This window comes from Nyctereutes procyonoides, unplaced genomic scaffold (genome assembly GCF_905146905.1).
Source record: "Nyctereutes procyonoides isolate TBG_1078 unplaced genomic scaffold, NYPRO_anot_genome, whole genome shotgun sequence".
Classification (NCBI taxonomy): Eukaryota; Metazoa; Chordata; class Mammalia; order Carnivora; family Canidae; genus Nyctereutes; species Nyctereutes procyonoides.
The window spans coordinates 38,765,404-38,783,073 of NW_026575146.1; the positions used below are offsets into that span (position 1 = coordinate 38,765,404).

Genomic DNA, 17,670 nt, shown 5'->3' on the forward strand with positions numbered 1-17,670 from the left:
CTCTACGTGAGGGAAAATATATGATGGTGCTCAGAGCCAGGCCTCATCGCTGCTACGTGGGAAAGCGGTGTGCATCTCCCAGCTATCCCGAAGCTCGTTTGAATTACGGGGCAAAGAAACACCAAGAAGAGGATCCCAAGCAGTCACTTTATAGGCTACCAGCCAGAGGGGATGACAGGTGAACAAAAAGGAGAGAAGTGCCTCAAGTGAGCATGGCCTCGGGGGCAGTGGGCGGGCAGGAGCGGGGCCTCACACCCTGCAGGGTGCAGGGCGCACCCTCGTGACCATCCAGACGCGACCCCAGAGGACAAACTCAGTAGACGTTCCTGGTTCCACCATAGCGGTTCGCATGGTGATCCCAGACACTCTGAGTGGCAAAGACAATTATTTAGAGAGACGATATTGCACATGCACATCCCAGGTGGCCGGCAGAAACCCTGAGTAGGCTCTGCTTTCAATTATACTGAGTTACGCACCAATAAAGTGGTATCTGTAGGGCAACAAGTGACTTCTCAGCGTTTTTGTTTTGGGTCTTGCTTACCAAATTTCTACAGACAGCTCCTCTGTGCGATTCAGCATCGCCGACATTGGCAGTCAGCTGGTAGAAGTCTATTCTCAACAGAGCCCGTGTACCTGCACTACCTCGCTGAGCCTGTTGGTGGTGGTTGGTGGTGGTGGTAAAGTGAAGCAGCTCGTAACTCTCAGCCTATTAAAAACTACACTCGAAGGGTTGTGGCCTTTTCCATCACTTTCCCAGAGACACACACGCTGCTTACCCAGTAACCACAGATGGCAAAAGAGAGAAAGAGAAACATGGAGCTCTGCACAGAGGAGGCAAAGCAACCTCTCAAAGGAGGGCGGGAAGCTGAGGACTTGTCGGCTCCAACTACTGGTCTCTCCCACTCCCAACCACTGTCCCCACAGATCCTTCTGCTGCTGTTCCGAACCTCACCTAAGTCACCTTACCTTCTGCACACACAGCCTGGCCACAGACAGACGTGCAGCTCAGAGGAAAAGCCAATCCTTTCCATGATAGATCGAAAAAAGGGGCAGTGATGATTTTCCCTACGTTTATTTTTCAACTGGAAAACTCTATCCTCGAGGGCCTCAAAAGGGAGCATGGAAGATTGAAGTAAGGTCTCAAAACCCCTTTTTCAGTTACAAAGGTCAAGTATGCATGGCTTCAAAGGCAGGAAATGGCAAGCTGCAGAAAGAAATAGTGAGCAACGGTTAAGAATGGAAATCAGCTCACTCCTTGCTGGCGAACACCTCACAATATTCACTGTAGTTGAGATAAACCAGCCTCGTTCATCCCATTAGATCTAAATAAGAATAATTAGGTAGCTTTGACAGAAAGTGTATCCCAAAAGAGAGGCCACATTCACCACCAAATTTCCCAGCCGAAAACCACCAGGCTTATGAACATAAGCACCATCAATATAAACTTTTCAAACACCAGAGATAAGCAGCTCCTGGCATTCACTTGCTCACACATTATGTTCCTCATCCAAAGTTGAACATGTTTATAAACAGAAAAAAAAAAAAAAATCAACCATATCCACCCACCCCACCTCCTCTCCTGACACCTCTGAATATACATCAGGTTACTGAATAAAATCCCTCAAGCTCACACTCGAAATGTCAGAGGACAGAGAGGTAAGATCCATGGTCACTTCTCAGGCAGAGGCAGTATTATGTTTAAGTGACCACAGTGTGATCCGGAAAGCCACACTAGCTTATAACGTCACCTAAAAGAGAAGTGATCAACCAGAGTCACCAAGGATCACACTGGTCAACCTACTGCCAGAGACTCGTTACTAAACGTGACTGGTTTGGTTTGGTTTGGTTTTGGACCGGGATTGAAAATAAGACACAAACCATGTTAGGTTTTAGATGTTTTCGTTGTAAAAGGTAAACCTAGAGACGACTACAGCACTTTTTGGTTCACCTAAGAAAGACTTACTAGTCAGACCCAAGTGTTCTTGTCTCATTTAGTTAGATACTGTAGAAAAACCGAATGGCAATTCTTTTTCCTCCTCTCTCCTAACTGCACATTTAAAGGAATTCATTTAGAATGTTAACAAAGTGATAAATTGAAGTTACTATAATTAATTATACTGTCATATCATCTCTTTCAAGGCTGAAAGATGATGCTTTCTGGTTGTGATAATTTACCTCAATAAACTAAAGGAAAACAATTAAGTATTACCTTCCACATAAAGCCTCAATCACACAGCCGCTCTAAAGCAGACAGACTAGGGATCCCTGGGTGGCGCAGCGGTTTGGCGCCTGCCTTTGGCCCAGGGCGCGATCCTGGAGACCCGGGATCGAATCCCACGTCGGGCTCCTGGTGCCCTGTGTCTCTGCCTCTCTCTCTCTCTCTCTCTCTCTCTCCCTCTGTGACTATCATAAATAAATAAAAATTAAAAAATAAATAAAACTTAAAAAGAAATAAAGAAGTCTCTTTTAAAAAAAATAAAGCAGACATTAAGTGCCACTTAATGAAACAAGAAACCGTGTATTATTGAGGGGATGGCCCACCGGGCAGAGCCATGACTCGTATACACTACATTACTCAAAGGTTAAATAATAATAAGAGTGTCCTGTGAACTTTCTAAAAAGCTGAACTATTAACTTTGGTAGTTGGGTCAAACTGTGCCACACACTAACATCATTCACAACCATGGGGCACGAGCCACTGGGAAAAGGAAAGAAGTTTCTGCATGCAGGAACATGCCCAGGAGAGTCCGGAGCTCAGAGTAAGCCTCTGGCTTCAGGCAGAATAAAAGCTTCAGTGAAGGGACCCCTAGCTGTTCCTCACCACCCCTCCAGGGCAGATCTTAAAATGGACTGGCATTAGCTGGCTGCCCAAATCACCTCCCTTAAATATCAGCGTCCTCTAGCTTCTGAAAAAGAAAAATTGCCAAATCCTAACTATTGTAAAGAACATTCGAAGCAGGCCTGGCCAAGGTTTGGGGTCCACCTCCTTCTACTTACTACTAGCCGCTTGAGACACCTGACCTAAGCACCGACTAGATGAAATGAGAAGGAAGGACCCACTGATCACTCCAGCTTCTTCCAGGTCTGGGTGCCGAGGGGCCTTTGGCTGCCCTTCACCAAGGCAAGCACCTCTCCACCAGTAAGCAGCTTCTTTGCCTTATGATCAGTAATAAGTTTCTACTAAATTCATGTTTTATTGCATTTATACAAAACGCCTGGTTAACCTAGGTACACAGAGCAGCTGGCTAGAATTGAGGGTGAAAGTTCACAACACATTTCCCTGCAGGAGACAGAGGGTCTTTAAAGAGGTCAGACCATGTAATTGACCTTGTAGTTCACAGGGCTCAGGCTTCCCCCCACCATACACCTCCAGGGGTATCCACATTCGTGTCTCTCCACCCAGATGCCCTGCTCCACCAGGGAGGAAATGGTCTTTGCCTTTAAAAAGCCACAACTTTGTTAGGAGGTAAGAGGACATGTTGACACTGTCATCTCTCCTGATATAACCCTCACAGGTAATGACTGAAATTAATTTGAGCAGCCATCTCTGTAAGCCTACGGTGTGTTTTCCATGGCTTTGCAGGGGCAGCCAATGTCATGGGGCCTGGGTTCCCAAGTGGCTGGGTAAAGTAAAGGCTTAGGGCAGCAGGATATAGAGGGAAGAGGGAAGCTTCAATGCTTCTTGGCCCCCCATCAATAAAACCTCAACCCCCTATGTTTCTGGCCCCACCGAACTGAAAGCAGGCCTGCCAAGGTGGTCCAGAGATGCCTTCTCAGTGCTGGAAGCATCCAGCCAAACTGCCACTCACCACCATCACTGTGCCCTCCCTTCACACCCTGGAAGACCATTATGAAACCTTCCTAAAATGCACAGAATTCAAAATCACTGAACACAAAATACAGTTGGCAATGCTATCATAGTGTTGCAGAGCGAGTGAGGGAGCAGCTATAACACAGGGTTCTCAATCTGTTGTTCACTCAAAATTAATGTAACATTGTGTCAACTATGCTTTAGTAAAAAAGAAAAATCACTGAACATTACCTTTAATAAATACATATGAACTTTATCTCTCTTAAAACTTTGCAGCGTCTCCTATCAGAGGAAACATCTGAGGGTATGTGGAAGCAGAGATGCAAAATAAAAAACAAAACAAAACAAAAAACCACATTCGGCTAAGTCCTAGAGGATGATCTCACTTGTCAACCAAGTGGGCCTGTGATTGCCACTTCCAAAGAGAAAACACACCAAGTCTTTCCTGCTTCCATCCATGCAGGACTACCATAATTCTTAGGACCCACCCTGTGGTCCACAGTAAACTAAATGAAAGATGTACTCTGACTCCTGTGGGTTAGGACAGAGCCTTACTACAACTGACGTAAACTATCTATGTTCCACTTTGTTTTGCTCAAAGCGGATCTTCTGCTTGGAAATTTTCGCTGCTGTGTGTATTACTGTTCTGTCGCCAAGAACACAAAAGGAAAAACAGCTTTTTTTATGAGCTGCAGTCTATAATATCCTATGTTAACTTCCACTGGGGTCATCACAGATTGAGGGCCACCTGTATGTACATGCATGTGTGCGTGTGTGCACGCACACACGTGTGTGTGTGTGTGTGGTGTTTACGTATATCCATCTATTCATAGGATCAGCGAGCATTTCTTGAGGCCCCACTGACATGGATCTAATTAGGCTTTAGAGATACAAACTGATGAGCAAGTCCAAGATCGCAACCCTGTGACAACCTGTGAGGAGGGCACATAATCAAATAAGCGATGACTCTACCATATGGTAAACATTGGGATGGGGACAATAGGTTATTAAAACAATACCTCAGGCAGCGACAATGTGTCAGGTGTTTACAGTCACAGTCTCTCATTCCCACAATACCCTATAAAGGTAGGTGTCTCCCCACTTTCCAAATGAGTGTACTGAGTCTGTCTCACTGTGCATTGCCTCCCTATCAGCATCAGCATCCATGTCATCATTTATGTCTTAAGTCTCCATTCTGGTCCCAATATTGCACCTGCCAACCTGCACTCGCTAGTCCAGGCAATGACCAAATTTTCACCTGGTGTTACACAGCACCTTGCATGCCCAGAGAGAAAAGACCACAGAGCTCACCAGAGGAACTCCAAGCTGGCTGCAAGAAGCAACGCGAGAATAATGCCAACACAGAGCAAGGACACAGCATGGCACAATGCAGTCTGGACTCACGTGCCCACACAGGACAGTGCTTTAAGACAGCAAGTCTAGGGTAGACATCACCGTGGAGGGATTTCTTCAGGAGGCAGGACCTGGGTGTGAAGATCATGGCAGGCCAGCCAGAGGGAGAGGAATGATGGCCAGGTATCCAGGAACGTGGTGCTCAGAGAGATGTCAAGAAGGCTCACAGATTAGGCTGCACTACCGCCAACCGTGTAATGGGAGCCCAACGGTGGGACAAGCCAGCCTGCAGCCTCCCAAGTGCCAGCTGTCCAGAGCAGCTCAGACACCCGGGGCATTAACAACACCCAGCTATAATGCAGGCGGAGAAATCTGCATTCATAAGAACTCCTCCCAGATCCCATTCCACGAGATGGAAGCACTGCTTTGTTCCACCTCCTGAGACAGAGAGTAACACCCCGAAGGGCCTCCGGGAGGCAACACAGAAGGTCACCACCACACAGTCTCCTAAGGATGGGGGGCCTGTTCACTCCAGGAACTTGCTTCCTCCAAGTGGCTCTATTCAGACTCAGAGTGGGGAGGCCAAGGGCAACACCAATGTGTCTCCCCCATGCATGACGCTTTACCCAGGAGGCCTCGGCTCCCAAAACTGGTAAACAAACACCTGAACAAAAATTGACTTGCAGGCCAAGTAATTGGCCTGCCTGCAACACCCACACATCTCGGCCAGTCCTGCAGATAATATCTGCATTGGTTTAACTCTTCACTGCTGATTAAAATACTTTTACATGGGTTAGATATGTAATTTTCACAACAGCCATGACATAAGCTTTAAGCCTCTCACTTTATTTTTTTTTTTTACTTTTTCTTAAGTTTTTATTTATTCATTTAGTTAAGTAATCTCTACACCCAACATGGGGCTTGAACTCGTGACCCCGAGAACAAGAGGTTTCCTGAGCCAGCCAGGTACCTCTAAGCCTCTCACTAAAAATGAAGATCCTCAGGGTCAGTCGGAAAGGGTGAGTGACTTATTCAAGGTGATTAGCAAGTTGCAGAGCTGGAGTTTGAACCAGGCTATCTGTCCAGTGGGCTTTCTGCTGGATCACTACTGCAATAATCAGAATCTTTTATAAAGTTTTTACAGGACAGAGAGCTTTTACAGCAGTCCTGGGCAGTCCGTTCAGACACACACTAACACACATAGACACAAAGACACACACAGACACTCATTCACACATACACACTCTCTTGGTTTTCCTAAAAGTAAAATAATAATAATAATAATAATAATAATAATAATACTGAGTTGCCCCATCTTCCCTCCTCTGGCTATGAACCCGGTCTCAGCATATACATAAGTTAAAAGAGTATCTATTATTTAGATGACTCCTAAAAACATCCAGATCAAGTGGTGAATGTAAATCTGGTCTCTGTATAACTTACTGCTTGGAAGGGCCTTGCATTTGTGCTAAATATCTGCCCATTTCCATTTCTGGGACACATGAAGCAGCCTCCTTCCTTCATATCTATCTTAGGTCAGGACTTATTTTCAGGAAGTGGCTATATCCAAGGCAGATGTAAAAATCACAGGGCTTGGAAAAAAAACTTCCCCCTAAAATCAACCATCTTCCCCATTTTTAGGCAAAGCAAAAGCAGCTCTATCAGATGGATGGGCATATATACTTTCTTTTAAAAAACCCCAACTCCCACTTTTTCAGAACCCTTCTTTCAAATCCATAGGTCACACAAATTAGTCCATAAACGAGGTGTCAATTAATCTTGCATAGTGAGGAGAAAGTTATACAGAAACTGATTCTGAACAAGAATCAAAGCGAAATGTACTGACAAACGAGCAAGCCACTCCCAGCTCAGAGGCAGAGGGCTTGTCATCTCGCCCACGAAATAAAGATCACAAACTCCCCCACCAGCCTCAGGGAGGCATCATTTTTTTGTCTTTCTCATAACACAGAATTCTACCAAAAGATCTAACTGAAAATAAGAGTCATATACTTAATCCAGAAAGCAATCAGCTCACCTAACTTTAATAGCTCTTTCTTATAGAATTTATATAATCAGGCCACATTACACAAATGAAATTAAAATATATTTTTTCACCTTTTTTTTTCCCAGTAGGAAAACTCCATATACCACTCATCTTGCTGAAAATCAAAGGAGTAAAGTGATTTAATTCTAGTTAAACCAAGTACTTCAACCACATACCCCTAAACCTTAATCTTAAACATATCCATGAAATATGATTTTTGAGGGCTTTCCTTCTTATGCACTCAGTAAATCTCCAGTGTATCATAAGCTCCTCCTAAGTGCAGGTTCTCCTAAGTGATGTCCTGAGTTGATACAAAACACATAGAGAAATACCGTTACAAAAACCTTTTAAAAATTTCTTTTATTCCGGACTCTTACTTGAACTTGTAAAAAAATTTTAGTTAGGCTCCACACTCATTAGGTAGTTTAGGGTATGAGTGTTTTTGAATTTCCTTGTAATAAAGAAAAAGCTTAGGATCAGGACATCAGGTGTGTATGGAAAAATACATATTTTGATACAAGTGTAAGTAAATACATACTTTGTTTCAAGATCCTTCACTGAATACAAATCCACTACAATCAAATTCTCATGTTGAATTTAAATTTAAGTGTGAAAACTGGGCTTTGTGCTACTTAGATCAGAGCTCAACACAATCTGTCAAACACCCAGTCAAGAGGAAACTGAGCCAGCCCTGAGACATCTCAAGATAATCATTCTTTGTTCACCTAGAAACTGAACAACTTTGCCCTCAGAGTCATGGCTCCCACAGCAATGGAAGTTAGCTCTGAATCCAGACAGCCACATAAGGACTCCCAATCATTTGTTAAAAATTCAACATTGTGAACAAAACCAAAGCAACCACTGACACCAAATGGGTTATTAAATTCCTGGTTGGAGGAAGTTTCAAAATCCAAACCCAACACCAACACCTGGCAAGTCGCCATATATGATCTACCAGTACTTGCTCCTATTACTCTGAAAATTCAGGAGAGTATTAAGACTTTAGAAGGCTACTGATTAGTTTGCACCGTGTTTAAATCACACAGAAGCTCTAATTCCTCCCTCCCCCCTCCCCCCATGAAAATACATCTTAGCTTTTGCCTCACCTTAGAAGGGCCAAAGCTGACAAGGATTACTACAGACAATTAAATCTGTTGCCGTCCAGGAGTCTTGATCAACAATACCCTTTGCAACATCATCCAACACTGAAATTGCCTCTCCATCACAGCCCCTTGGATTGGGTGGTGGTTTATTTCTGGACCCCAGGCTGCGCTGGGTTAGTCAACTCTTTTCTCTACAATTTGCACGTCTCTTGCAAGGAAGAGGGAGAGCCGCCTGGTTCAAACTGTACTTGTTTACCGCCCAGTGCCCCCAAAATTACGCGTTCCCACGACCCAGGAGCACGCGCTGCGGGCACCCCTCGTACCTGCCGAGCTCCTCGCCGGTGTCGTAGTAATCATCCACGTTTTCCTGCCTGAACACAGTCATGATAAACCGTCCCGCCTCACCAAAGCCCGGCGCACTTCAGCTCCGCTTCCCACACCATCACCACCGCCGCTGCGCCGCCGTGGGCCCCGCATGCATCAGCCTCCAGCCCTCTAAAATAACAGCAATAACAATAATGTTAAAAAAAAAAAAAATGACAACCCGAACAGGGAGGAGACCTCCCCGGCTAGGGGCCGCTCGCCAGAGCCCACCCCTCCCCGGCGACCACTCCCCGCCTTTTGTCGAACCCGCGCCAGGGCCGCCCCAGCCCCGCACCGCGGCCGCGCGCGTGGGCCCCGGCACGGCCGCACCCCAGGTCCGCGGCCCCGAGGGCAGGGCGCTCGGCGCGGCCCAGAACCGGCTCCGGAAGTGAGCGGCCTCCCCGCTCCCCGGCGGCGCACACACGCCCCCCCAGCTCCCCACCTCCGGGGGCGCCGCGACGGAGGAGGCCCCCGCCAGGCCCGGCGGAACGCGCCTCGCCGCGAGCATCCCCTCCAGCCTGCGGCGGCGCGGCGGCCCGCGCTCCCCGGCCCCCGCCCTCCCTCCAGCCACGCAGTCCCCCGAGGCACATTCCTGGCGACTCCCGCTCCGTTACCGGGCCGACCCGGCGAGCGGCCGCCCGGGGGAGCAGGGGAGGGGAGGGAGCGGCCGAGGAGGCGCGGCCGCCCGCTCCCGCGTCCGCGCCGCGACACAAAGCGCCCGGCCGGGCCCGCGCCACCTGTTCCCACCGGGCCGCGGGGCCGGGGGAGCCTCCCGGACGCGCCCCACTTGCCCCGCAGGCCAGCCGCCCCCGCCTCGGCCTTCCCGGTCGCCTCGGGCGCTGCCCGGGCAAACCCCGCCGCGCCGCCGCCGCGAAAGCAAAAGCGGGCAGCGGGCAGCGGGCAGCGGGGCCCGGGAGGAGCCGGGGAGCGCGCGCGGCCACTCACCGGGCGCCCGGGAGCGGCTCGGGTCCCGCTGGAGCTGTCGGAGGCGGACCGCGAGCGCCGGCCACGAGCGGGGCGGCGGCGGGAGCGCGGGCGGGGGCGCCTGGGCGCGCGGATCCCACGCGGCCGCCCCGGCGTCGGCGCGGTCGGGCGCTCCCCTCCAGCTCGCGAGCGGCCTCGCGGCTCCTCGCCGCCTTCCCGGCGAAGGGCGGCCGGCCGGCGGCCAATGGGGACCCCGCGGGCGGGCTGGCGGCGCGGCCCACCCACCTCCGAGCCGCCCGGCCGGCGGGCGCTGCGGGCCCTGCGCGCTCTGCGCGGCGCTGCCCTGCTGCTGCCCGCGCCGCGCTCCCTGTGCCCCGCTCCGGGCTCCGCGCTCCGGGCTCCGGGCTCCGCGCTCGGGGCTCGCCCGCGCACCCCACGGCGCGCACCCCCGCCCCACCGCGCACACACCCACACCCGCCCGGGGCCGGGGGAGCGCAGCCGCGCGCGCCGGGCCGCCCCACCTGTGCGCGCCGCTCGGCTGCCCCCTTCGGCTGCGTTCCGGAGAAAACGCGATCCCTTCGTCCAGCCAATGTGGACGAAGCTCCCGGCGTGTGCCAGGCACGGTGCTCGGCGCCGAGCACTCAGAGACCGAGATAGATTCTTAAAAATCCCTGCCCTCGTGAAGCTTACGTTCTGCCGAAGACGATACGAAAGAAATCTGGAGGCAAATGAATGAGACCGTTTTAGAAGAAATCAGTGCTCTGGAGACAGTAACACAGGAGAACAGGATAGAGAAGGGCAGGGAGAGAGAGAGCGGGTCGGGTTACTCGCCTTTCCTCTCCGAAATAGGTGTTTTGAGCAAGAGATCTCAGTGGTAAGAAGGTATGTATGTAAACAGAAAAGACAAGACTGAGGTCTCAGAGGACCAATGAAGCAACAGAAAGGAAGGGTGGATGACTTGAAATGTGGCTAGTCCCAAATGAAGTGTTCAAGAACTGTGAAATGGACGTCGGATTTCAAGACTTGGTATAGAAATAAGAATGAAAAGTATCTCATAAATATTCTTATAATGACTACATGTTGAGATGATGGTGTTTTGGATATAGAGTTAAATAAAATCTATTATTAAAATTAATTTCACCTTTTACTTTTTAAAATGCAGGTATTAGGGGATCCCTGGGTGGCTTAGCGGTTCAGCGCCTGCCTTTCACCCGGGGCATGATCCTAGAGTCCCAGAATCCAGTCCTGCATCAGGCTCCCGGCATGGAGCCTGCTTCTCCCTCTGCTTGTGTCTCTGCCTCTCTCCCTGTCTATGTCTATCATAAATATATATATAAAGAAGCAAATAAATAAATAAATAATAAATAAATAAATAAATAAAATCTTTTTTAAAATGCAGGTACTAGAAAATATAACACTACTGTTGGGGCTTGCATTATGTCTCTGAAGACTGTGCTGGTCTACACAGAGACCCCATATCTCCTGGAGACTCCTCATCCACTCTCTCTACTTCTTACCCCATGTTCCCACCAACCCTTTGGGCCTGGGAAACAGAAAGGGTAGTTCTCCATAGAGATTCCTGGGGATCCAAACAGAAAAGCTCCTACAGGGAAATCTACCTTACTGCTTGGAATTATAGGCACTATTTGAGCCCTCTGAGATTTCAGAGTTACATTAGTGTTCAAATAACCCAGATTTTCTAAAATGAGGTTTAAACTGTCTTTGGGTCAACAGAAGTTTCAATTGTAGGGATGGTGCCCTATTGCCCCTCCCCCCCCAAAGAATGCCCCTTAGACCTTATATCAGACTGTCCTCTTTTTTTTTTTTTAAGTTTTATTTATTTTAGACAGAAAGAGAGCACACAAGTGCCCACAAACTGGGGATACAAAGGGGGAGGGAGAAGGGAGAGAGAATCTCCAGCAGACTCAGTGCTGAGTAGGAGCCCAACCTGTGCCTCAGTCTCAGGACCCTGAGATCATGACCTGAGCTAAAACCAAGAGTCCAATGCTTAACCAACTAAGCCACCCAGGGGTCCCTCAGACCATCCTCCTAAAGAACATTTCATTTAGTGGCCCACAGGAAGGACTCACATTCATGATGGTGGAAGTAAGGGAGGATTCCAAATCAGGAAATGGTACCAACCTAAGTAGGGAGTTTGAGAATTAATACAAAAGAATATTGAGAGGTAAGAAATACAGTAAAAAAAATTAATAATAAAAAAAGTGATTCATCTGAGGGAAATGCAAATGAATACATCTGTGGGGGGGGGATTTAAAATACAGATGTTTGGGAGAAACTTAGAAAGTGCTCATGGACAACTGTCTCTGGGTAATATTTTTTTCCTGCAAAATAAATGTAAGTGTGTTTTCCAAGGCAATGAGGATTGGTTCTGTTTGGGGGCTAGCATGTCTTACCTACTATGTTTGGCATGCTAATCATAGAGGTTTTCTGGGGTCTTGGAAAGCCCATGGCAGTGAGAGTCACAAAATTGGATCTAATATTGGCGGAACCATTTAAGGGCTGACTGACCTCGGACGTGTCCCTTATGCCCCAAGTTTCCAGTCTCCATTAATTTATGCAACCATGGGCAGCCCCCGGTGGTGCAGTGGTTTTGCGCCGCCTGCAGCCCAGGGTGTGATCCTGGAGACCCAGGATCGAGTCCCATGTTGGGCTCCCTGCATGGAGCCTGCTTCTCCCTCTGCCTGTGTCTCTGCCTCTGTGTGTGTGTGTGTTTCTCATGAATGAATAAATAAAATCTTTAAATTAAAAAAAAATTATGCAACCGTTTTGGAGAAGGAAAATGTGGTATTTAAAAAATAAATATGGGGAGTCTAATTTCTCTCCCCATGAACATAAGTTGGCCCTAATGCCTTGCTTCTCGGAAAATGTGATGGAAGTGACACAGCATAACGTCCTTCCAAGGCTGGGTCATAAGGCATTATGAGCTTTTGCCTCATCCTCTTTCTCTGTATCTCACTCTGGCTCTCTCTTTCTTGCTCTACTCTCTCACTCCCTCTGTTCCCCATGGAAGCTTTTAGCTGCTATGGTTACCCTGGGGCTGCCATGTGGAGAGACCATGTGGAGAGACCACAGAAAGAAAGAAGCCCAAGGAAACCAGCTGTTCCAGCCCCATCCCCACCCCCAGCTACTCATGTTTTCACAGCCCAGCTCTGGGAGCCAAATCCATGATTGTCACTGTTTTAAGTCATTATTCCGGGGTGGTTTGTTACACAGCAAGAGATAACTTAAAAGAGAGTTATAAAGAAAATAAGAAAAGTCTTAACGTGTACCAGATGCCAGGCAGACTAAATTATTCTCTTGCTTATTCTTCAGAGAACTCTGTACATTAGCTGTTTCCACCTTTTTCTCCATTTTATACTTAACCTTTGTGTCAGCTTCATCACCTGCAAAATGGGAACACTAATAGATCCTTGAAGATTCCTCGGATTTGCTGGGAAAAGACAGAGAGACATTGCATGAAATAGGACTTTGTACATTATAAAATACATCAGAATGTTGTGTATTTTCCATCATGTTCCAAGCAAAAAGGGCTCTAAGAGGCATCTCACGAATGGAAGGCAGCAATACAGTAATCCTCAAGTTATGAGATTCAAGCTGGAAAGGACTGCTATGAACATAACTGATTATGAATACAGACAATGGATTATGATAATCGTGGTGACAGTGTTTAAAACAGATTCAGATATAGAATTTAGAATGTTATTTCATATCTGTGTTAGAGTAAAATAACTGCTACTATAAAGCCTAACAAAACTTAGAGTTCTAACAAATTGAAGGGTCATTTCTTGGTCTCAGCACAAAGGTTTGCAGGAGGTAGAGAGGTAAAGAGAGTAGTCTTTACTGGGGACTGCTGGTCCCCAGTAGTCATTCTGGGAGCCAAGTTTCTGCTCTCTGAGGGATCCATGGTTCCAGTTCATGTGATCGTCTTCATTGATGCTTCTCTTCTGTTGACTGATAAGGGAAACTCCAGAGAGGACTACGTTGGAGGCTTATTTAGGGGGTCAGGTTTGAAGTCTAAGGCCTCACCATTGGGGGCAAGATATTCTAAGACCTATCAGAGTGGATCACATTGTTTCAATTCACCTTTCCATGACTTTTTAATTACAAGTCTGGCTTTTATCAAGGGTTTTAAAAAAACCCTTTAATTCCAATATAGTTAACATACAGTGTTAACATATAGTGTTATATTAATTTCATAAGTACAGGGACTTATATTTTTTAAGATTTATTTATTTATTTATTTGGGAGAGAGAGAGTGCACAAACATGAGTAGAGAGAGAGGGAGAGGGAGAGGGAGAGGGAGAGGGAGAGGGAAAGAATCTCAAGCAGACTCCAATGCCCAGCATGGAGCCTGAGGTGGGGCTTGATCTCACAACTCTGGGATCATAACCTGAGCTGAAACCAAGAGTCAGACTCACTAGCAACTGAGCCATCCAGGAGCCCTCAGAAGCTTATATTTTTAAAAATAAAAAAATAAAAAATAAAATATTTTTTAAAATCCCTGTGAAAAATATTTCTGCACCTGTGGCTTCCCTTGGAGGGATTACCCATTAACGTAGTTGAGTATCTCTTATGTTAGAAGACCACGTGACTGCTTCCAATTCCCTCCCAGTACCGAGCACTAAGGTAACTCATCTCTCTTGAACAAATGATATTTCTCTATTGTGAGACAATGAAAATCATAAAGCTCATTCTGTTTTCTATTTTCCCTGGATTCCAAAAAGCATGAGGCAAGCTCAGAAAGTATAGTCCTCTAAGTAATATCAATTCACCATACTCTCTGAATCAATCGATAAGCACGTATTATCTAGTATGTATTAGATACTGAGGATGCAGAGATGAAGTAACTCAGTCTAATGAGGGAGCCTGACGAACAAAGAGACAGTTCATTAGAGTGTGATTAGGCTAGACATAATCCATTCACTTCTCCAGGGCCAATCTCAACCCTTTTCCAACCTTACAGATGGGCAGGCTAGGCTGTGAGATTATTTTAACTCCCTTCCTTGTCCCCTGTCTTCTGGTTTGGTCAATGGGGAACCTTGGTATGAGGTCAAGTAGAGGGGAAGAGAATGAAGACAGGAGAGTTCCTCTCCTGTTCTCCTCGCAGAAAGGGTGCCTTGGTCACTGTCAAACAGAGTCACTGCTCTTCAGCAGGTAAGCCCCTCAACATGATTTTCTCTGTTCAGCCTGTTGGTAACCACTCCCTCACCTTGTCTTCTTGGACCTAGAATTGGTGCCAGATGAGCTGTTACTAACCTGGGTTCCTACTCCAACCCTTATGGCTCCCCTGCACCTCTCCCACACCTCTTTGAATCATCCTAATTAGAATGTGTCGCTTTCCTCTGGGACCCTGATTGCTAGTATAATGAGAATGGAATCTCAGACTGCTGTGAAAACACGAAGGGAGGGCACTTAATTCAGAAGAAGGCCAAGGATGGAGGGTGATGATAGGGGTGAGCCTGGGGTTTTAGGGAAATTTCCTAGAGGAGCTGATATCCTAATAAAACGTGAGAAAAAAAAGATTAAGAGTAAGCAGAAAAAAAATGGTGGGCAATAAGGTGGTGGATTGGGGGGGGGGGGTACCAGGGATGGGAGGAGGACATCTAGACAGAAGAAAACAGTGAGGGTAAAATCACAGATGTGAGGAAGATAGTGGATCATTCCGGCATCTCTATGCAATTAAGTTCGGCCAGTGAAATGGCAAAAGGTAAGAGCAGGGAGAGAAAGGGTCTTTTCCACCATCCCCAGGACTTAGAGAAGAGCGCAAAGATAAACCCAGGTAGATTTTGACAGCCTTGCCCATTACACTTGTCCATTATGTCCTTATTTTGGTGCATGCTCAGAGGTGGTGGGTAGAGAACAACAATGAGATACTTTAGGAGATAGAAATCACAGGACTTTGTCCTTAAAAAGGACAGAGTTAGGGTGATACCCAAACTTTCGGTGAAGTGATTAGGTGGATAGTGCTGCCATGTAGTCTGAAATACAGGTGGACAAGTTGTTTGGGGGAAGAAAAGATGATGACTGTCTCGGAGATACAGAGTTTGAGGTGTCAGGGGCGTCCAGATGATGTTAAGGTGAGAGGAACCCGCAGGATAGACAGGGTGGTTCTGGTGTGGGCCAGGGGAGCCAGGGCAGGAAGTAGATGAGGCCACCTAGGAACAGGATGCAGGACTACAGAGAGGCTTGCGGTAGAACTCTTGGGAACAGAAGCTATCAACTCAAGCAAATACAGCGGGGTAGGTGTGCCTGACCCGGAACTATAGAATGCCAACTAGCCTAATGAGTTGCTTTGGGTCTCCCTTGTGTTTCTTGGGGCCAGAATGGGCATCACTGGCGGGTAGTGAGTTAAGACCTCATGAATACTGAGTGCCTTATGTGCCTGTATATATAGTGCATTATGAATATTTGCTATCTTCTTGGTCTGATAGGTTACCAACTTCCTTATCTAGGCTAATACACCTTATGGATTTCAGTCATCCCATTTATTTTCTTGTTTTCTATAGTAGAATTGAATATGCACAAACAGAATAACAAATGCACATTGCACACGTCCTTCTGAGCTGTGAGTTATTCGAAGCATCTTTCTGACCCCTTTTCCCACCATTACTCCAGACTCACCTTTTTTTGCAGTGCACGGGTTTAAAAATTAGTCACATTGTCTTCCTGGCCCTCTGAGCTGGAGTATGTGACCTCAGGTTTAAGATCCCATGGCATAAATTTTGCCTACTTCTCTACCCTTACTTCCCCTTCTGACTCAGCTTCTTTCCAATTTTTGTTTATTGTACCCGAGGTTTTGAATGCATCTCTGACCCCCATCAAATCCTTTATGAAGACGAGTAGGGTGTAAATAGACACATGTTAATCACTGACCAGTGTCTGAAAGGCCACAGGACATAAACATCTGGGGTCCAAGTTTACTCTTGCCCTTACCTAGATTTCTTTTATGCCTGGACCAGTTTCTTCTAAGTTCTGACACTACCTGAGCAAAGATTAGTAACACTTGACAACACTTATAAAATTCATGACCTAGAATGTCAGGCAGGTCCCTAACTAAAGGTACACAGAGCTGCCTCTACACAGCATACACTTCACTGCAAATGTGGAATTTGTGTGACAGGTACCCTTCTCGCCCCATAGGAATTACGCACTGGTGGGTTTTTAGTGCAGGTAGCTACCAGATTCTACATTTCCCTATGAGACTGTGTGGCTACAATTGGGAGGAAGAGTAGAACAGTCAAAGGAGTTTTTCTTTTGTCAAATTTAAAGCAAGACTTAAAAAAAAAAAAAAAAAAGTTATCCAGAAAGAAACACTCAGGATAATTCATCCATTAGAACTGGATGTACCAATCATGACTGCAGATAAAATCTGAGCTTATAGCCCATCAATTTAGTGAATGTGGTTATATTTATTTTCTGTTACTTCTAATTTTTTTTTCTGCTGGTGACTAATAAACCTCTTTAAAACCATCAGATTTAATACCATTGATTTCTGTTTATTTTTCCTTTCAACAAAAATTGTAGTAAAAAATATTTTCAGTCAGTATTAAAATTCATCTTTTCGGGGGCAGATAGGTATTAAATATTACAGAAGATTCAATATCAATGAAAGCCTCTAGGTTTCCTGGCACGGTTTCATGAAATACAAGTCCCATTACTCAAGTCAGTGAAGTGATTTATAGCCTTACTCACAGCAGTTTGGTAGGATTTATAGAAACATCGCTTTTTTAAAAAGACAAACTTGTCATAAATCTTTCCAGAAGGTTCTGTCAGTTTGAAGATTTGCAAATAGAGCAATAATCTTTGACCCATTCGGTGCTATATTCTCCCACCAAGAACTCAAAATTTATACACCTATAAAATTGGTGTTTTCTGCTTGTATAGACTTAGTGAGCCTAAATTTACTCTTAAAAAAAACTGTATAAGAATAACGGATGTAATTTAATTTGCTGCTGAAGTATTTCTGCAATTTTCTCTCAATTTTAAGAAATTTTGAAAAGATGAAAATTTCTGAGAAAATACCCTTCAATATGCTGGGTTTATAACATCTT

General features: G+C 46.3%; 1 protein-coding gene across 4 annotated transcripts in view; it reads right to left on the reverse strand.

Annotated features, from left to right (window-relative positions):
- Positions 1 to 10,145, reverse strand: part of DAPK1 (death associated protein kinase 1) — a 170,965-nt gene extending 160,820 nt beyond the window's left edge. Inside the window, exons 1-2 of one of the 4 annotated variants that reach the window (XM_055310471.1) lie at positions 10,120 to 10,145; positions 8,635 to 8,806 (exon numbers count right to left, since the gene is read on the reverse strand). In XM_055310471.1, the coding sequence (XP_055166446.1) occupies positions 8,635 to 8,696 (62 nt within the window). In that variant the 5' untranslated portion in view covers positions 8,697 to 8,806; positions 10,120 to 10,145. Of the gene's footprint in view, positions 1 to 8,634; positions 8,807 to 9,116; positions 9,203 to 9,619; positions 9,801 to 9,883; positions 9,995 to 10,119 lie in introns of those variants that run through there. The other 3 variants (XM_055310468.1, XM_055310469.1, XM_055310470.1) reach the window with 3 other exon arrangements.
- Between the last annotated feature and the right edge of the window lie 7,525 nt (positions 10,146 to 17,670).